Here is a 20,200-nt window from a genome sequence, read left to right on the forward strand (position 1 = left end):
TCCCCCCAGCCCTCCTCCCCGGCACCTCCCCTTGGGGGCTGGACCCCCCCCTCCTCCCCGGCTTGGAGGCAGACACAGGGTCCCTTGCAAGACACAACCCAGCACCTACCACGGAACGGCTCCAAGGCCCCGGGGCCCCTCTCCAGCCTGGGGCTGGGGGCTATGCGCGAGGGCCCCCGCAGGCCCCAGGGGCGCGCACCCTGGGTGCGGGCCCGCGCGGGAGGGGCGGTGCCAGGCCCGGCGCCGGCGCTACTTGACGTTGAACACCATCAGCGGCCGCTCCTCCCGCCGCTGCCACGGGCTCTTCTTGTCGCCCGCCTCGTCGCCCACCTCCGCCCCCAGCTCGTCCTCCGGGCTGGTGAGCGAGTCGCGCCGCAGCTCGCTGGCGCTGCTGCGGGAGCTGTCCCCGCGGCTGCGGCCCCGCCCCCGGGGTACCGTGGCCGCCCGGCCCTCCGGCGCCGCCACCTCGTCCAGCAGCGGCGTCAGCGAGTTGTCCTCTGGAGAGCAGAGGCCCGTGCGGCTCTCGCTGCTGCTGGGCTCCGTGTCCTCGCTGAGCGCCAGGCGCGGGGGCGCGGGCGGCGGCGGCGGCGCGGCAGGCGGGGCGCGCTCCCGCTCCTCCCTCGCAGGCCGGCGGCGCGCGGGCCGCGCCTCGTGCACATCGACGCCTGAGTCCAGGCTGGCGTCGGTGCTGCGGGCCCCGCCGCCCGCCTGCAGGTCGATGTAAGAGTGGCGCACTTGCGAGTTGGAGCGCCCGTCGAGGGACACGAACCAGGCGCGCGGGTGCGGCTTGACGCCCAGTTCCAGTAGCTTCTTCTCGGTCAGGGCCTGCAGCTCCCCGTTGAGCTGCGCCATGGTGGACTCGTTGAACAGCACAGGGATGGTGACCGAGCCACTGACGGGCGCCGCGCGCCCGGCCCCCCAGCCCTCGCCGCCGCCCCCGCCGCCCTCGCCCCCCGGGCCTGAGTGGCCCTGCATCGGTGGGCGCTGGGGGTCGGGCTGGGGAAAAGCGCGCGCTGGGCCGGGTGCCGTGCCCTCGGGTGGGGCCGGCTCGTCGCCCACGCCCGCGGCGCCAGCCTCGCCGCCGAGGCGCACGTAGTGCGCGGGGATCACCAGGGTGGGCATGACGTTGCGGTAGACGTTGTCCTTGAGGTGGTCGATGGAGCCGCAGAAGATGAGCTGCCCCGCCTGGCCCAGCGACGGCGGCCGCGCCAGCTGGTCCACCGACTGCGACAGCAGGAAGTCGGGGGTCTTGCTCTCGGCTGCCCCCTTGTGGCCCAGGTAGTGGTCGAAGGGCGGCGGCGGCGGCGAGGGCGGCTCGTGCAGGAAAGCCGCAGCCCCCGAGGGCCCGCGCCGGTACTCCTCTAGGCCGGGCTCCAGCCCGCCGGGGCCCTCTGCCGAACGCGCGCCTTTGAGCCCGGCGCTTTCGCCCCCGCGGGCACCCGAAGGCTCGGCGGCCGGGCGGCTGGCAGACCGCGGCTTGGTGCGGAAGAAGTCGTCCCGGGAGGAGGCCAAGTCCCGGGAGCTGGAGAAGGCCGAGTGGAGGGGGCCTGGAGGCGGAGCCTCGGGGTCCCCCGACGGGGCGGGTTCCAGGGGTCCCCCACAGATGAGGTGGAGCTGGGACATCGAGGTGGCCTGGTCTCGTTTGTTACCGTCAGAGGGCCCCGAGAGCTGCAGCTTGCGGTGCTGTTGCCTCGGCTTCAGGCAGCGCCTCCTGGAAGGGAGGGAGCAGAGGGGGCCTCTCAGGAAAGGGTGAGGGCCGGAGTTGGCCCCGAATCCCCTTAGATGCGAGACAAGAGATGAATATAGTGGAAGAGGTGAGGAGAATGCCTGGGGCGCCCGGGAGAGATGGCGGGGAGCCGTGTCCGTTTGGCGGTCCCCTCAGGGTAAACTCTGCACTCCTCTGCATGTAGGATGTGCTGCGAGAACCAGGGATGAGCATCTAAGCCGTCTATGGGTGTGTTCGGCCAGGAGTCCTCTGGGGTAGAGAGCTGGGCTGCTAGGGGCAGTGGCAGATCTCTCTGGAGGGGCCGGGCTGCAAGTCCTGAAGCCCTGCCTCCCCTCCCACCTCCCGGCTGTCTTCAGCCACTAGCACCGGCCCTTCAGATCTTAGCATGTTTACAGGAAGTCTTTTCCTGTCTGCCCCTTGAGGACCAGAAGTGGATTTTATGCATCTTTGGGGCCCCAGGGCCCGGTGCAAGTGCAGGCCTCAGTCAGAGGAGAGGAGGGGAGGGTGGGGGAAGCCCGGTGCTCACCGACAGTAGTAGATGAGCAGACACAGCAGGATGAGCACCAGCAGGGCAAGGGCTGCCAGGATGGTGAGCAAGAAGATGGTGTGGTAGGTGCCGATGTCCTGGATGCCCGACGTGATGGTGACCAGCCCTGTGCCAGGTGAGGGCTTAGCGTTCAGGTGTGGACGCCCTTCCTGCCTTACAGAAGTCTGCTCTCCCAGCTCCCCTCCTCCACGGCCCCTATGCCCACTGCCCCACTACTCTTACCAGCCGTGGGGGAGGCCATGGCGGCGACCCAGTACCCCAGCTGAGGGGAGACGAAGGTCCAGTAGAGCTGCCGGCCTTCCTTCCGGATTATACCAGTGCCATTGCGCACCCACAGTCCTGGGAGAGGCAGGGGTTTTGTCACACTTGAGTCCCTCCCACTCAAGTCCCACTTTCCTCCCTCAACTCAAGCACCTGCAACCCCCTGAGGCGCTTACCACTCTTGGGGTCGAATCTCCAGGCTGGAATGCTGGTGCCCACGGTGAGGGCACGAGTCTCGGAGGGCACGGGCAGGGACAGGTGAATGGGGCCTGAGAGTGGCACCTCTGTCCCATTACCTGTCAGCAGGTGCACGCTCACAGCAGCCAGGGGCATCAGCTCCAGCCAGGAGCCATTGCCTGAGGGAAGAGGGTACAGGGCTGAGGGCTGATCCTGAGCCTGGGGAGACCCCATCCACGCTGGGCACCCAGCCTACCTGAGCTGGAGGCCTCAGTGCCCAGGAAGGCAGGGAAAGCCCGCATTTCCTGCTGGGTGCTGGCAGGCGTGAGTGACGCCCAGAGCTGGCTGTAGGTGGAGCTGACAGGCAGGCGGGCAGCCCGGCGCTGGAACTGCACCAAGGGCTGGGAGCGGGCACCTGGAGGGAGAGAGGGGCTGCAGTGGCCTGACCACGGACAGGATCCCTAGGGACCAGAGCAGAAACCCATTATCTAAGGAAAAGGGGGACATTAGCTCAGGCCACTTCGGAAGGCCAGGGAGGGTGATGCCTTGGGGAGAAAGCTGGGCAGTCATGGAATGTTAACCTGGAAGGGACATGGACTTGAAATCTCTGTGTGAGCCTCGGGAATGTGCTTGCTTTCTTAGAAGTTTCTTTATAGAACCTATAAAATATTGCGATCCAGATCCTCAAACAGTATTGTCTACTATGTGGCAGGCACCACGTTAGACACTGGGGGCTCAAAGATGAATGTCTGCTGTGATGGGAATGTTTTCTAGCTGTGCTGCCCATTATGGTACCCACTGGATACACATGGCTGTTAAGCATTTGAAATGTGGCTAGTGTGACTGAGAAACTGGATTTTTAATTTTTAAAAATGTAATGAATTTTTTCTAGGCGGGTGCAGTGGCTCATGCCTGTAATCCCAGCACTTTGGGAGGCCAAGGCGGGTGGATCCCCTGAGGTTGGGAGTCAGAGACCAGGCTGACCAACATGGAGAAACCCCAATTCTACTAAAAATACAAAATCAGCCGGGCGTGGTGGCACATGCCTGTAATCCCAGCTGCTTGTGAGGCTGAGGCATGAGAATCGCTTGAACCTGGGAGGTGGAGGTTGTGGTGAGCTGAGATTGTGCCATTGCACTCCAGCCTGGGCAACAAAAGCGAAATTCTGTCTCAAAAAAAAAAAAAAAAAAAAAAAAGGCCGGACGCGGTGGCTCACGCCTCTAATACCAGCACTTTGGGAGGCCGAGGCAGGTGGATCACGAGGTCAGGAGTTCAAGACCAGCCTGGCCAAGATGGTGAAACCCCGTTTCTACTAAAACTGCAAAAATTAACCAGGTGCGGTGGCAGGCGCCTATAATCCCAGCTACTCGGGAGGCTGAGGCAGGAGAATCACTTGAACCCAGGCAGCAGAGGTTGCAGTGAGCTGAGATCATGCCATTGTACTCCAGCCTGGGGAACAGTGAGAATCCATCTCTGGATGGATTAATTTTAAAAAATTAATTTAAAAAAAATTTTTTATTTTTGAGACTGTTGCCCAGGCTGGAGTGCAGTGGCTCAATCTCGGCTCACTGCAAGCTCCACCTCCCAGGTTCACGCCATTCTCCTGCCTCAGCCTCCCGAGTAGCTGGGACTACAGGCGCCCACCACCACGCCTGGCAATTTTTTTTTTTTTTTTGTATTTTTAGTTGAGATGGGGTTTCACTGTGTTAGCCAGGATGGTCTCGATCTCCTGACCTCGTGATCCACCCGTCTCGACCTCCCAAAGTGCTGGGATTACAGGCGTGAGCCACCGCGCCTGGCCAAATTAATTAATTTTTAATTTAATTTACTTCAATTTAATATGTAGCTAGTGGCTACTGCATCAGACAGTTTAGGTCGTGTGTGTGTGTGTGTGTGTGTGTGTGTGTGGTGTGTGTGTTGGGGTGGAGGGGACAGACATATAAACAATTCCAATACAGTATGGTCACAGCTAACATTTATTAAGCTTTAAGCTATGCTGCGCACTGTTCTAAGCAGATTACCTGTATTAACCCCTGCAATTAGGAAAATAGCCCCTTAGCTAGTTGTCTTTATTATCAACCTCATTTTAGAGGTGCAAAAATGGAGGCAGGCAGGGGTTCAGTAACTTGCCCGAGGTCACAATCCTCAAGCCTGGATAGAAGCCCGGACCACTGGGCTCCAGGCTCATCCTCTCCCGTGCCATTCCTCCTGCCTTGCTATCCAAATAGAGGGACGCAAGGGACTAGGGGAGCTGGTCTCACTCAGCTCAGGGGAGGCCCTATGGAGTCTTGCAGGATGTGGAAGACAGCCAGGAAAGAAAGAGGGAAAGGACATCCAGGAGGCCTGGCATGAGAAAGGCCCAGAGGTGTGGGGCAGCGGGCGGCCCGGGCTCTGGAAGGCGCTGGCAGCTCTGAGATGGCACCTGGGCTTGGTACTGAAAGCAGTAGGTGCCATGCAGGGGCTTCAAGCTAGGGGGCTACAAAGGGTCCACTGGCATTTTAGAAACCTGCAGGGGCACTTAGAAGCCTCTGGTTTGGGATCAGAGTGATGAAGGTGAGCAAACAAGAGCAGCTTGGTGAGGCCGGGTGAAGTGGCTCACGCCTGTAATCCCCGCGCTTTGAGAGGCTGAGGCGGGTGGATCACCTGAGATCAGGAGTTCGAGACCAGCCTGGCCAACATGGCAAAACCATCTCTACTGAAAATACAAAAATTAGTCTGGCATGGTGACGGGTGCCTGTAATCCCAGCTACTCAGGAGACTAAGGCAGAAGAATCCCGAGGTTATGCCACTTCAGTCTGGGCAACAGAGCAACACTCTGTCTCACAAAAAAAAAAAAAAAAAAAAAAAGAAAAATCTAGCTCCATGACAAGGGCTCAGGCTGAGACTACAAACCGGGAAGGGGCTCCTCCAACTCTGAAACCCACCATGGCCCTCTAAGCGGAATGGAGCCCCCGAACCCTCACTGTCCTCTACTACCCTCCACCTGATGTCTCCCCCAGCCTTCCTCTCCAGTGGAGGCGCCTCTGCTTCCCCTTCACTCCTGAGTCGAGGGCTGACCGCTCCGTTCGACAAGCTCTCACCCAGCTGGGTCCCCTCGCAGGTTAGGGCCGTCTCAGCACTGAAAGCAGCTGCCCTCCACTCCACTGCCCTGCCTGCTCTGGAACTATTTCAGGGCTTGCAATGATCTGTCTTCCTACTTGTCTGTGAACGTCCAAAGGCAAGGAGCGGGTCTTCTTCCTCACCGTGGTTCCCAGCACCAGCCACAATGCCTGGCACGGCCTAGGAGTTGAAGTAAGTACTAGCTGAGCGAGACCAAAAGCCGGGGGTAGATCAGAACAGCTGCAGCAGCTGCAGGCTTTCTCTGGGCCTTGCACTTCCTGTGCACCTGTCCATCCAGCAGGTGCACAACAAATCCGTGTAGGCCCATTGAAGATAAAGGTGGCAGAGAAGGTAGGAATAGATGGAGAATAGAAACCACGAGAATCCCCGATAACTATAAACATTTATTGAACACCTTCTGTACTGTGTTTTTTCACTTTTTATGGGATTTAATTCTTACTCCAATTTGATGATGTAGGCACTAACCTTCCACATCGTACAAATGAGCAAATTATGGCTCAGAGAGGTGAAGTGACTTGCCCAAGGACACCCAGCTAATATAGGACAGTGGAGGTCTCTACGCCCAGGTTAGGGGAAGGAAGAAGAGTTGGCATGGGTGAGGGGGAGCCTTACCGGGAGAGCCTAGGAGAATGTGCACCAGGTCCTCATAGAGGATGAGCGTGGCCGGCCGCTCAGGGAGCAGGTAGAGACTGACAGACGCATACACTGTGGGAGGGATGGCCGGTCAGCTCCAGGAAAGCCTGCCCCCCACCCCCCAGCCAGGCATCCCCTCCATCTGAGTCCCAGAGGCTTCACTCTCCCTCAGCCCCCTCTGTGTACCCCAGCCCAGGCAGCAGCTGCTGGAAAGCCTCCCCCTCCACCCCCAAGGAGCCTATTTTGGGAAGGGGCTGATGGAGGGTCAGCTGCTGTCCCCCCCACCCTCCACCTGCCCCTGCACTCACAGGGCAGCTTGTCAACACGCCAGGGCACAGAGTTGGTGAGGAAGCCAGGGCGGGCAGCAGTGACCAGCACCCAGGTGCCCAAGCGATAACTGAGGGGCAGGGTGGCCACACCCTCTGAGTCTGTGGTACCAGCTGCCAGCAGAGTCCGGTTCCCAAACACATCCACTGAGGCCCGGGCCAGGGGCACCAGCTCTCCGCTCACATACACCTGCACCTTGATCAGGATCTCTGTGGGCAAGATGGGGTGAAGGGAGTGAGGACGAGGGAGGGGGAAAGAGAACTGGGGGGAGCCCCAAGATCAGCGGAAGGAGCTGTGTTTGGGAGAGTCTTTGGGGCTGAGGCTAGAGAAGGCATGATTTAAGACCCAGCATTCAGTGAGAAACCTGCTATCAGCCCATGAAGGAGGTGGGACTATTCCCGTATTTCATCGTCTGACATATGCGCTGTGTCACATTTTCACAATTCTAAACTCAGGCTATGTCTATGATTGATGATGCCATCGTTATAACTGGCAGCATTTCTTCCTTTCTTACTGGTACCTGAAATCATGGTGCATCTTACAGTCAGTGGTGTATTGGATTTGATAATATATGCTCTTAGTCCATTTTACAGATAAGGAAACTGAGGCTTAGAGAGTTTAGATACTTGGACTACAGCTAAGTGGAGATCTGGGATCCAGACCTGGCAGTCTGCCTCTAGAAGCAACATTCTTAACCCCGGGCCTGGGGAGAGGAGAAGGACAGGAGGGCTGAGAAAGGCTAAGTAAAGCTGGGTATGCAGGCGGAGAGAAGGGTCAAGATTCAGCAGTTTGAAAGGGAGGATGGAGGCTAGGGCAGAGTTTGGGGTCTTGGGAAAAAATTGACAGGGGACACTAGGAAACTGGTCATTCCCGTCATTCATCCTTTTCCCAGAATCCTTTGCACAAGCCTGTTGCCCTTCAGATTTAGGGACTCACCCCAACCCTATGCCCAAACAAATTACTTCTGCCCCCTCCCCCTCACATGAACCGCCTGCCCCCTCCCAGCTGGTCAGCTACAGTCAGTCACCATGGCAACGCCCTCATTCCTCCCAGGAGATCAGGCAGGGAGCTGGGGCCCTGGCAAGGGGAAGGAGATCTGGGGGGGTGCAACCCAGGCCCAAGAGAACTATTGTGGAGGGGGCTGGGGAGGGAAGCCCAAGTGTTTTGCTTTCCAGGGATGCCTCTGCCCCCAGCCTGAGGAGAGTCTGGCCAGGCCATCAGGCAGGTGTTCTGCCCTCAGATGGCGTGATGGGGAGGAACCAAGCCTTGAGTTGTTCCCATGGATTCTCCAGGCAGTCTCTCTGAACCAGGGCACCCCTTCCCATCAGCACAGCCCCTCCCTCAAGAGCACACCTCACCCCGACCTTCCAGCTAACAAGGTGTGTCATGCATGTATGGACACCTCAATGGGGGGCCCAGGAGGCAGGTGGGGAGTGGGCTGAGTGCTGAGTGCAAATCTAGTGGGGGTTGGGTGCGGAAGCAAGAGTCTGGAGCTGAGAGCAGCAGGGCCTGGGGAGGTCAGGGTGCTGCGGAGACTTCGAGGAGAGGGAAGGCCTTAGAGTGGAGCCTGACACTCAGCAGTGACAGGTGTCTTAGCTCAGGCTCCCAACCCAGAGCCAGTGCCACGCCTGCCCTAGGCATCCCATCCAGCTGTTCCCCTGAGCCCACCTCCCCTCCCAGACCAGAGCCCAACCCTGCAGGGTGGGTGCACACTCTACCCACTCTTGCTCCCTGCTGCTACAGGAAGCTGGCACCCCTGTACTGTTTTTTTGCACATTTGATGAGATTTCTTACTTCAATTTGATGATGTAGGCACTATCCTTCCTTGTCTTACAAATGAACAAATTATGGCTCAGAGAGGTTAAGTGACATACCCAAGGGCACCCAGCTAATACGGGAGAGTGGAGGCCTGTACAGCCAGGTTGGGAGAAAGAAGAATTGGCTTGGGGTGGGGGGAGGGGAGAGCCTAGGAGGATGTGCACAAGGTCCTCACCACCCCCCCCCCAACACCCATTAGGAATTCTGAGAAGCCAGAAGGGCCTGGCTACTCCCACCCCCATCCCGGGCTTAGGAACAGCTGGATAGAGCAGCTGGGGAGAGGGACCCCGAGTCTGAGATACTTGGGGTCATTTGAGGGAATAGCTTGGGTTCAAGAGTCAGAGCTTCAGAAGAGGGAGGGAGCTGGGGAAACAAAACTGGGGTGGGCTGGTAAGGCTCTGTGCCAACCCTGGGGGTGGGGGAGAAGGGGGCAGGTGCCTAGCAGATTCCCTTCCCCCTTCCCCTCAACCTGGGCTCCCTGCCAGCTGCCCCAGAGAACCCCCCTGTCCTGGCTCTATTCCAGCCAATTCCCTGGGCCCCTTCCCCTGAGGGGCAGGGACTTGAGGGGAGGGATGTCCTAAGAAACTAGGGCTTCTTCCTACTAAGCAAAGCCTCATCTCCTCCCCCAGAGAGCTGGGGAGACTGAGGCAGAGGGCGAACCCTCCCCAATCCTCAAAGCCTGACATACCATATAGTATCCACCTCTCCCCGGCTCCAGGACTGCCTCAATCCAGGAGGAAATCCGACCCTCTCCCTTCATCCGGACCCCACTTCCCTCATTCAGATCCCCCCACCCTGCTTTTCCTGCCAGCTCCTTAGTGTGGGGGGTGAGGAGTGAACACTGCTTCAGGCAGGGATGGGGCCCACAGGCAGGGGGGAGAGAGCAGGAGCACGGGAGGTGGGCTCAGGGCTGGAGTGGGGGGAGGCCCGTAAGCATCCAGGCCTGCCTGTGGAGTGTGGAGTCAGGGTCTTGCTCCCCCACCCTTTCCTGCTGCAGAAGCCGGCCCCACCCCCACCTCACACACCCACCTGCGCCGGTGAGTCGCTGGGGAGGGTCTCCTCCACTGCGAAGGAGATGTGAGGTGAGGAGGGGGTGATCTGGGGGCGGGCAGGGGACAGGAGTGCCAGGAGGCCTGCTGAACGGGGACCCAGGCACCTGCCCTCCCAGCCGGCACTGCCCACAGCCAGCCAGCTCAGCATGGCTCCGCGACCGCAAGCCTGCCATGCGCCTTCAGTTGGAATCACAATGTACCCTCTTTTCTCAGAGCCCCACAACTGCCGCTCGTCCTCCGTCATAGGCTCACAAGCATTTATTTGGTGCACCCCAAATTCTAAACCAGGGGAGCTGGCTGGGAGCTGTCAGGCTCCAGGGCGAAGAACCCCATTAGAGCAGTCAATCCCGCCCACAGCCTCACCCACTCCCCCTTCTCCCCTCCCCCCTTCAAACCCAGCTCCAGGCGCCCAGCCTCCTGTCCGGGCCTTGGGTGGCAGCCGATGCCGGCGCCCCCACCCAGCCGGGGTCGAGAGCGAGGAACCCGCAGGGGGCTGCGGAGCAGGCGCCCGCCCCAGCCCGCCCCTGGGCGGGTGTCTTCGGTAGACAATGGCTGAGGCTGCAGCGCCTCGCGGACCAGGAGGGAGAAAAACAAATAGGGAGGGGGCGGCGGCGCCGAGCCTGGGGACCCTCGCCCTACCCATTGTGTTTCCCCAAGACCCCCGCCCCGGACGGCCTCCCTCTCCCCGCCTCCGCTTTCTCCAAGAAGCGCCGACCCCAGATCGCTTAGCTCCCCCCACCCGAATCCAGGGAACAGAATATCCCTCAATTCACAAACGCCGCGAAGAGGGGGCTGACGGGCGGGAGCCTGATCAGGGGGCGCAGGCCCGCGATCGCGGCCCCTCCCGGCTAAGACTCACCCTGCGGGCTGGGGGGCTCCGGCGGCGACTTGCCGGGAGCCCGGGAGGCGCTGCCGAGCAGCAGCCCCAGCAGCGGCAACAGCCGCGCGAGGACGCTGGGGCCACTCGCCGGCGGCATCGCGGGGCTAGGCCGGGCCCTAGCGGTCCATGGCTCCCGCCTGGTCCCGCTCGCCCGGCCCGGCGCAGCCCCAGCTCTGCGCCGCGCCTCGCAGCTCCGGCTCCAGCTCCGGCTGCGGCGCCCGCTCAGCGCGATTGTCTCGGTCCGAGGCCGCCGCAAGCGCCCCCTGCAGGCGGCGCGCCACACGGCTGGCCCCCCGGCACCGCCCCCTCCCGGCCCCGCTCCGCCCGCCTCCCCCCAGTACTGCCCACCTTCAGCCCATCCCGCAGCCCCTGCTCTGCGCTCCCAGACTCTGGGCTGCAAAGGAGTGTCGGGATTAGGGTCCCATCACCCGGGTTCTTGGGTTTCGAGAGTACCCAAAATTGGTGCAGAATTTTTTTGTGTGTAGGTTGGGAGTGGCTATTGCTTACAACACAAGGAGTACGGTCATGAAAGTCTCAGAAAAGTGTTAAGAACTCCCTGCTCGATGGCCCCCTTCTCCCGGCAAAACACCTAGGCAGTGCTGGGGCGGGGAAGGCCCCCTAGACACTCCTAAGTCTCTTTTTTGTTTTTGAGACAGAATTTTGTTTTTGTTTTCAGGGACAAGTGAACATTTATTTTTGGGCCTTTCTTACTATTTCAAGTCTTTTTTCAAAACAAGGCCCCAGGAATCTCCAGATTCAATTATGTCCCTGGGCTTGGTCGACTGGTGCAGGAGTCTTGGGGAGCCCTGTACAAATGCTAGAGGTACTCATTTACCAACACTAAACTCGAAGATAGAAGATGCCCATGGAATGTGCTAATTTTAGATAAGGTGGCAGCCAATGTAGAAAATGCTGGAATTTTTCCTTGGAACTGGACTGTGATGAGAGGTGCTTGCCATGAACATAGGCTAGTGTTTTCTTCTTCTTCTTCTTCTTTTATTTATTTATTTATTTATTTTTACAAGAGTCTTGCTCTGTTGCCCAGGCTGGAGTGCAGTGGTGAGGTCTTGGCTCACTACACCCTCTGCCTCCCAGGTTCAAGTGATTCTCCTGCCTCACCCTCCCGAGTAGCTGGGACTACAGGTGTGTGCCACCGTGCCCAGCTAATTTTTGTATTTTTAGTAGAGACAGTGTTTCACTATGTTGGCCAGGCTGGTCTCGAACTCCTGACCTCAGATGATCTACCCACCTTGGCCTCCCAAAGTGCTGGGATTACAGGTGTGAGCTACTGTCTTTTCTTTGACCTTTCCTTTCCAGTTTTTGAAGATGAAGCTGGAAATAATCTTCTCTGAAGATACTTGATAAAAATTCCCATAAAAACAAAAACACATGCTTCTACTACACATGCTTCCACTTCATTGATAAAAATTTACTGCAGTTTGGCACCTGGGTCTAGTTCAGCTGGCAGATGAGCTGACTGATGCATTCACCCCGATAGCCAGGTGTGCCCATCTCATTGAGGAAGCCCACTCTATTTTTGGTAGCATGACGGGCCACTGAGAGGTGGAAAGGGCGCAAGAACCATGAGATCTCCTGGAAATGCTTCCCTGGGAAGGCAATTTCATGAATGAGGTATTCCAAGCAAATGACACCAAACTTCCCCAGGTGCTCTTCAATCACTGTGTTGTCTGTCGGAGGGATGATCTTATTCTTGACCTTGGCTTGTCTATGTTTCAAAATGAGTTCCTGGACAGACTTCTGATTTGGAAATCCCCAGGTCACATAAGGTTCCACTATACGCAGCATTTTTAGGTTCTGGGGGGTGACATTTACAAAGACAACACTAAAAATTTTATTTAGGCAAAGTCTTACAAATGGTACTCTGCACCAATAAACTCACACCATCAATTCTTTCGATGCATACAACAAAGGTCAAGGAATGTTTATCTGGCAATTCCAAGGCGTGACATTTGACTTCTAGTCATCTGAGATGCATTTTGTCACACTTCTGCCGCTAGGAATCATGTAGGAATGGTTCCAGTTGCTTAAACTTGAGCCCTTTTCCTTCCCTCTGCTCCTTCTTTGACAAAAGTGCCTGCTTTGCCTGGGTGGCTTTGAGGGCTTCATAAGCCTTCCTCTTTTTCAGGAGATTTTCTAGAACCAAAGGGATTTTTCTTTGCAAGAGCAAAGAAAAATCTTTCTAGTGTTGCAGCTACTGATCATTAAGAGTCTTTTGTTGTCGCCCAGGCTGGAGTGCAATGATGCAATCTCGGCTCACTGCAACCTCCGCTTCCTGAGTTCAAGAGATTCTTGTGCCTCAGCCTCCTGAGTAGCTGGAATTACAGATGCCTGCCACCATGCCCGGCTAATTTTTGTATTTTTAGTAGAGATGGGGTTTCACTGTGTTGGCCAGGCTAGTCTTGAACTTGTGACCTCAGGTGATCCTCCCAAAGTGCTGGGATTACAGGTGTGAGCCACCATGCCTAGCCCTAAGTCTCTTATTAAGCCACTGGCAAGTTATTCAGCCTTCTGGTCCTGTCTTCCTTTAAAATGGGAGTCGTCATAATCTCTACCTCACAGGGTTGCTGTAACGACTAAATGAGATGTAATGACCAAATAATGATGTAAAGACTCTAGCACAAGCCTCACAGGAGCAGGGGCGTAATAAATGCTGCTATTGCTGGCCCAGGGTGTGGTGGGGACACACCTGTGCCCAGGTAATATGATGCATTGCTGGGCAGTGCTAATGTCTAAGGAGTGTTTCCAGAGCTGGCAGCAGCCTTTCTCTTCCACCAGTTGGTGATTCTCAGTGGTCTTGGTTCTGGCTTTGTGAATGATAAACTGGGTCTCTCCCTTGTCCTCAGCCATTGAATCCTGTATTTGAGGACAGCTATTGGCTTGCCCTAGTCCCAGCCAAGCTCTCTTTCCTTCCAGTTCAATATTTCTGGTTGTCATCATCAATCAGTTTCCAGCTGGCTAAATCCTTATCTGGTATCTCTTCCCTGGTTCTCTCCAGTTTGTCACCTTCTCTTTCTTACCGTGTGGTGGCCAAGAGGGGACTGGATACCTAAGGCAAGGACCCCATTTCCCAGAGAACAGCAGGCTTCCCTCCTGGTTGGGTCTTCTGATTTAAGGGGACATCATTATAAGCTTGTGGACAGAATGAAAACTGCCAGTGTATCTGTCTCTCTTCTTTCTTTCTCCCTTCCTTCTTCTTTACACCTCTCTCTCTTTTTCTTTTCTTTCTTTCTTTTTTTTTTTTTTTTTTGAGACGGAGTCTTGTTCTGTTGCCCAGGCTGGAGTGCAGTGGCTGCGATCTCAGCTCACTGCAACCTCCACCTCCTGGGTTCACGCCATTCTCCTGCCTCAGCCTCCCAAGTAGCTGGGACGGCAGGCGCCCACCACCATGCCCGGCTAATTTTTTTGTATTTTTAGTAGAGACAGGGTTTCACCGTGTTAGTCAGGATGGTCTTGATCTCCTGATCTTGTAATCCACCCGCCTCGGCCTCCCAAAGGGCTGGGATTACAGGCATGGGCCACCACGCCCAGCCTCTCTCTCTCTTTTCAATAGAAATTTCCATCTCACCAGATTTCCCAGTACTATTCTTATGTAACTAGTTTTTTGGAACCTCAGCACAAGACTTAGCACTCATCCCTGGTAAATTTCATCCTGTTGGTTTCTACCCAACTTTGCAATCTGTCAAGGCTGCCTTGAATCTGCTTCAGTCACCCATTGTATTGGAGCTCCCTCCCAGCCAGCAGCCATCTGCAGGGTGAAGAGTGGCTTCCTCTGCCTCCAGTCAAGCGACTCATGACAATGCCAGGCAGCCAAGGGCCAGGATGAAGCTTCATAGAGATCTCCTTCAGCTTTATCAGAATTGTTCAGGTCTAAATCCAAGTCTCTATGATCCAGCTCACATTTATGTCTTGTCTATAAGGACAAATGCCAAATGCTTTGCTGGATCAAGATAAGTTGACTGGAGCCATCCAATTGCAATGACGGAAGGAGGAGGCAATTTGGCTGGGGTTCAAGGATCACTGCTTAATCTTTTCTTAAATGCGTTCAGTCACCCAAATAGAAACCTGTTCCGAAACTTGCCATGCATGTATGTCAAAATATTCTTTTCCGAATTTACTATTTACACCTTTGGGTAAAATCAAATACCAACAGCTCTTGCTGTTACATTGTTCATCAATGGCTTCCCCCAACACTTGGCGTCAAGTCCAAAGTCATCCCCATGGCCACGGGGTGTTCCTGCTCCCATCCCCCATCTCCTGGACCCTCACCCACCTGCCTCCAGCCACATGGGCCTCCTTGCTTTTTTTGAACACACTAAGCCAGCTCCTACCTCAGGGCCTTTTCACTGGCTGCTCTTTCTTTCCAGAACATTTTATCTTCATGTAGCTGCATGGCTCGGTCATTCATCTCCCTGCTTATCTCATCAAAGAGGCCTTCCCTGACCACCTTACCTAAAATGTTAGCAGCACCCCTCCAAACATCCACTATATATATATATATATATTTGAGATGGAGTGTTTCTCTGTTGCCAGGCTGGAGTATGCCTCCTGGGTTCAAGCAATTCTCCTGTCTCAGCCTCTTGAGTAGCTGGGATTACAGGTGCCCACCACCGTGCCTGGCTAATTTTTGTAGTTTTAGTAGAGACAGGGTTTCTCTATGTTGGCCAGGCTGTTCTCCAACTCCTGACCTGAGGTGATCTGCCCACCTCAACCTCCCAAATGCTGGGATTACAGGTGTGAGCCACCATACCTGGTTCACCCATATACAATCTATCACTCTCTCATCACCTTTATTTTCACTCACAGCACTGACTGCCACTGACCATACATTTATTTATTTGTTTACTTTACTTTTTACTTCTGCAATGTAAGTTCCAGGAGGGCAGGGATGTTGCTTTGTTCACTGCTGCATCCCAGCACTGGAATAGTGCCAGGCATGCAGTAGGTGCTCCATGATTATTTATTTTTATTTTTAATTAAAAAAAATTTTTTTTAGCCAGGGTCTCAGTCTGTCACCCAGGCTGGAGTGTAGTGGTGAGATCAAGGCTCACTGCAGGCTTGACCTCCCAGGCTCAAGCAGTCCTTCCGCCTCAGTCTCCTAAGTACCTGGGTCTACAGGCACACACCACCACACCTAGCTAGTAATTTTTATTTTTGAGATGGAGTTTGGCTCTTGTTGCCCAGGCTGGAGTGCAATGGCACAATCTTGGCTCACTGCAACCTCTGCCTCACCGATTCAAGTGATTCTCCAGCTTCAGCCTCCCGAGTAGCTGGGATTACAGGCACCTGCTACCATGGCCAGCTAATTTTTTGCATTTTTAGTACAGACGAGGTTTCACCATGTTGGCCAGGCTGGTCTTGAACTCCTGACCTCAGGTAATCTGCCCACCTCAGCATCCCAAAATGCTGGGATTATAGGTGTGAGCCACCTCACCCGGTCAATTTTTATTTTTTGAGAGACAGAGTCTTTCTCTGTTGCTCAGGCTGGAGTGCAGTGGCACGATCATAGCTCACTGCAGCCCAAAACTCCTGGGCTCAAGTGATCCTCCTGCCTCCCAAAGTGCTAGGATTATAGGCATGAGCCACCATGCCTGATCAATAAATATTTATTGAACCCAGGAATGAACAAATCCCTCAGGACTTCAAGGAGACCTCCCTACCTCTGCCTCTCAGCTGTACTCACCACAGCTGGAGAGCTGTCTTCCATCCTTATCCTCTTTCCTGGCTAAAGGCTCTTCTTGGTGGGTAGCCAGGGAGCAATGCTTGCTCTCTCTTCCCTGGCATGATGCTGCCTTCCTCAGGCAACAGCTGAGCCAGCCTCCCTCTGCCCCTTCTCACTCCAAACAGCTTTAAAGACCTTTTTTGATAGAAAGGCAGGGAGAGCATGTTATTTTTCCACACCTCAGGTCATTGTGAAGTTTACCCTTCCAAAATTGTAACAAATGTGCTATTTAAAGCTGCCCTGGCTGGGCGCTGTGGCTCACGCCTGTAATCCCAGCATTTTGGGAGGCCGAGGTGGTGGATCACCTGAGGCCAGGAGTTTAAGACCAGTCTGACCAACATGATGAAATCCCTTCTCTACTAAAAATACGAAAATTGGCCGGGCGCGGTGGCTCAAGCCTGTAATCCCAGCACTTTGGGAGGCCAAGATGGGTGGATCACGAGGTCAGGAGATCGAGACCATCCTGGCGAACACGGTGAAACCCCGTCTCTACTAAAAAAATACAAAGAAAAACCATTCGGGCGAGGTGGCGGGTGCCTGTAGTCCCAACTACTCGGGAGGCTGAGGCAGGAGAATGGCGTAAACCCGGAAGGCGGAGCTTGCAGTGAGCTGAGATCGCGCCACTGCACTCCAGCCTGGGCGACAGAGCGAGACTCCGTCTCAGGGAAAAAAAAAAAAAAAAAAAAGCGAAAATTAACAAGCTGTGGTAGTGTGCTGCTGTAGTCCCAGCTACTCAGGAGGCAGAGGCAGGAGATTGCTTGAACCTCTGAGGCGGAGGTTACAGTGAGCCAAGATTATGCCACTGCACTCCAGCTTGGGCAAGAGTGAGATTCTGTCTCAAAAATAAAAAGTAAAATAAATAAATAAATAAATAAATAAATAAATAAATAAATAAAGCTGCCCACCAAGGACACAGCCTGCCTTCTCTGATGCTCCCACCCCATCACCTGCCCTCCCATCCCATCCTGCCCTTAGACATGTTCATCCCACTCCAGTCTTCCTTGAGGCCCTGCCACCTTTTCTCTCCCTTTTTTTTTTTTCCTTTGAGACTGGAGTTTCACTCTTGTTGCCCAGGCTGGAGTGCAATGGCGCAATCTTGGCTCACTGCAAACTCTGCCTCCCATATTCAAGCGATTCTCCTGCCTCAGCCTCCCGACTAGCTGGGATTACAGGCATGCGCCACCAGGCCCAGCTTATTTCATATTTTTAGTAGAGATGGGGCTTCTCCATGTTGGTAAGGCTGGTCTCGAACTCTCCACCTCAGGTGATCCGTCCACCTCGGCCTCCCAAACTAGTGGGATTACAGGCATGAGCCACCGCCCCCGGCTCTCCCTCTTTTCTTATACCTGCCACCCCAACTCTGCACTCCCTGACACTCCCCAAAGACAGTGATTTGCACACTTTGCCCTGGCAGAGATCTTCTCTGTTCACACTTCCACCAGCCCTAGGTCCCTGTCCAAAACATTTCTTCGGTCCTCTCTCCTCTGGCCCCAAAAGGAGGCAGCATGCTCGGCATCAGGACTCAGTCTCTTTATTAGGCACCAGGAGGGGGTGACCCAGCTCTGTTGGGAGGGAAATGACACCAAGAGGACCCCATGGAACAGCTCCAACCAAAGCTTGGAGGCAACTCATTGGAGAAGGGGTGGTGCAGGTAGCACGCCCAACCCTCCTGCTAGAACAGTGTAGGCTGCACCATCACTCCCCCTCTTCATCATCTTCTTCCAGGGGTGGCCGGTTCCGCTTGAAGAAGCCGACCTGGGGGTACACGGGGGCCAAGGTCAGTGTATAGAGATGATCTGTCAGCCTCAGTGCACGTGTGAGGAAGTATGTTAGCTACGAGTGCCTCCCTGGACCAGCACAGAACACGAACCCCTCACAAATGGATGCCTTTTGACATTTGAGATAATGCATGGAACAAATTGTTGGGTTTTTGTTTTTTCTCCCCTGAGTTTTTTTTTTTTTTTTTTTCTTTTTTTTAGATGGAGTCTCACTCTGTCACCCAGGCCGTAGCGTAGTGGCTCGATCTCGGCTCAATGCAGCCTCCACCTCCCGGGTTCAAAAAAATGCCTCATGCCTCAGCCTCCCGAGTAGCTGGGTTTACAGGTGTGTGCCACCACGCCCAGCTAATTTTTAGTAGAGATGGAGTTTCACCCTGTTGGCCAGGCTGGTCTCAAACTCCTGACCTCAGGTGATCTGCCTGCCTCAGCCTCCCAGTGTGCTGGGATTACAGGCATAAGCCACTGTGCCTGGCCTCTGAATTTTTCTTTTTTATTTTATTTTTAGAGAAAGGGTCTTTCTCTGTTGCCCAGGCAATCCTCTCACCTCTTAGCCTCCCAAGCAGCTGGGACTACAGGTGTGGACTACCACACCTGACTAATTTTTTTAAAAAAACTTTTTTGTAGAGATGGAGTCTCACTATGTTGTCCCAAACTCCTGGCCTCAAGTGCTCCACCACACCTAGCCCCCACCTGGAATTTTTATTTTATTTTATTTTATTTTTGAGACGAAATCTCGCTCTGTTGCCCAGGCTGGAGTGCAGTGGCGCAATCTTGGCTCACTGCAACCTCTGCCTCCCTGGTTCAAGTGATTCTCCTGCCTCAGCCTCCTGAATTGCTGGGACTATAGGCGTGCGCCACCATGCCTGGCTAATTTTTGTATTTTTAGTAGAGACGGGGTTTCACCATGTTGGTCAGGCTGATCTCCAACTCCTGACCTTGTGATCCGCCTGCCTCGGCCTCCTAAAGTGCTGGGATTACAGGAGTAAGCCACCGTGCCCAGCCTGGAATTTTTCTTATACTGAAGTTTGTGTCTACGTGACTCGAGCATATGATGGTATGTGTTCGATTATTGTGGGTCTAGTGTGTGGTTTCCCTGAAAGCACCATGTCTTCCCTTCAGTGTGCTTGATGCTTCTCCAGGTGCAAAGGAGCGAGTGACCTTCCAGGGCCACATAGGAAGCAAGGAATAGGGGGTAAACCAGTCCTTGGGCCTCTTGCCTCACTCAAGGAGAAGGGCAGAGCTAGGAGGAAGTGCGTCTTGTCCTCGAGACCAGCCAGGAATTCCTGAAGGCAGAACTTACACCCTATATACCCTCTATATCCTCTGATTCTTTCTGGTGGCAGGGGTGTCTAAAGGCCCCAGAATTTCAGGCGCTATCCTTTCCAATAGTATGTACCTGGAAGTGTTCCCAGGAGAATGACATTTTTTGTGTTTGTGTGTTTGTTTTACCTTTTTTGCTCTACTAGAGAAAGACATTTTATTTCTCTCTCTCTCTCTCTCTCTCTTTCTTTCTTTCTTTTTTTTTTTTTTTGGAGATGGAGGCTTGCTCTGTTGCCCAAGCTGGAGTGCAGTGGCGTGATCTTGGCTTACCGCAACCTCCGCCTCTACTGCCTTAGCCTCCCGAGTAGCTGAGATTACAGGCATGTGTCACCACGTCTGGCTAATTTTGGTATTTTTAGTAGAGATGGGGTTTCACCATTTTGGCCAGGCTGGTCTCGAACTCTTGACCTCAGGGGATCTACCCGCCTTGGCCTCCCAAAGTGCTGGGATTACAGGTGTGAGCCACCCCACTGGGCCGAGAATGACATTCTAATAATGGAGACATAGATCCCTGGTCCCTGGATTACCCACTTGGGTGGGCCACCATCTCTCCTTGACTCCCTGTGAGGCAAGGCGGGGCCAAGCCTGTGCCCCACTGGAGATTCCACCATCCTTCACACCTCACCTTCCACATGGCCAGGACCAGGATGGTGAGCAGCAGCAGGCCGCCTAGCACACCCACCAGCACCCACCAGATTGGAATGGCCCTCTCCTCCAAGGCCCGAAGCAGCTGTGTCCGCACCTGGGGGCAAACCCACGTGTCTTCTCAGTCACCTTGACACCTGCCTTTCTTTCTTTTTTTTTTTTTTTTTTTTTTTTGA

General features: G+C 55.0%; 2 protein-coding genes and 1 pseudogene across 2 annotated transcripts in view; all 3 read right to left on the bottom strand.

Moving 5' to 3' along the window:
- Positions 1-120: 120 nt before the first annotated feature.
- On the bottom strand, positions 121-10,757 carry FAM171A2 (family with sequence similarity 171 member A2). Its single transcript, XM_026447640.1, has 8 exons — positions 10,521-10,757; positions 6,773-7,000; positions 6,444-6,536; positions 2,968-3,126; positions 2,711-2,890; positions 2,496-2,612; positions 2,253-2,379; positions 121-1,711 (listed from the first exon to the last, which is right to left on the bottom strand). The coding sequence occupies exons 1-8, from the start codon at positions 10,636-10,638 to the stop codon at positions 250-252; spliced, it is 2,484 nt and encodes an 827-aa protein (XP_026303425.1). The 5' UTR covers positions 10,639-10,757; the 3' UTR covers positions 121-249.
- Positions 10,758-11,993: 1,236 nt separating this feature from the next.
- On the bottom strand, positions 11,994-12,764 carry LOC111525822 (annotated as a pseudogene).
- Positions 12,765-17,796: 5,032 nt separating this feature from the next.
- The window catches only part of ITGA2B (integrin subunit alpha 2b), a 17,926-nt gene continuing 15,522 nt past the window's right edge, over positions 17,797-20,200 (bottom strand). Inside the window, exons 29-30 of the mRNA XM_023191457.2 lie at positions 20,005-20,121; positions 17,797-18,036 (exon numbers count right to left, since the gene is read on the bottom strand). Of these exons, the coding sequence (XP_023047225.2) occupies positions 17,977-18,036; positions 20,005-20,121 (177 nt within the window). The 3' untranslated portion in view covers positions 17,797-17,976. The remainder of the gene's footprint in view (positions 18,037-20,004; positions 20,122-20,200) is intronic.

The sequence above is a fragment of the Piliocolobus tephrosceles genome, chromosome 16 (genome assembly GCF_002776525.5).
Source record: "Piliocolobus tephrosceles isolate RC106 chromosome 16, ASM277652v3, whole genome shotgun sequence".
In the NCBI taxonomy this organism is placed as follows: domain Eukaryota; kingdom Metazoa; phylum Chordata; class Mammalia; order Primates; family Cercopithecidae; genus Piliocolobus; species Piliocolobus tephrosceles.

Excerpts from the sequence above, each read along its gene's own strand:
- FAM171A2 (XM_026447640.1), bottom strand. The coding sequence starts at position 10,638 with ATGCCGCCGGCGAGTGGCCCCAGCGTCCTCGCGCGGCTGTTGCCGCTG. Across the intron at positions 7,001-10,520 it reads GGAGCCCCCCAGCCCGCAGG|AGATCCTGATCAAGGTGCAG; the intron begins GTGAGTCTTAGC and ends TCTTGCCCACAG. Across the intron at positions 2,613-2,710 it reads GAGATTCGACCCCAAGAGTG|GACTGTGGGTGCGCAATGGC; the intron begins GTAAGCGCCTCA and ends TGCCTCTCCCAG.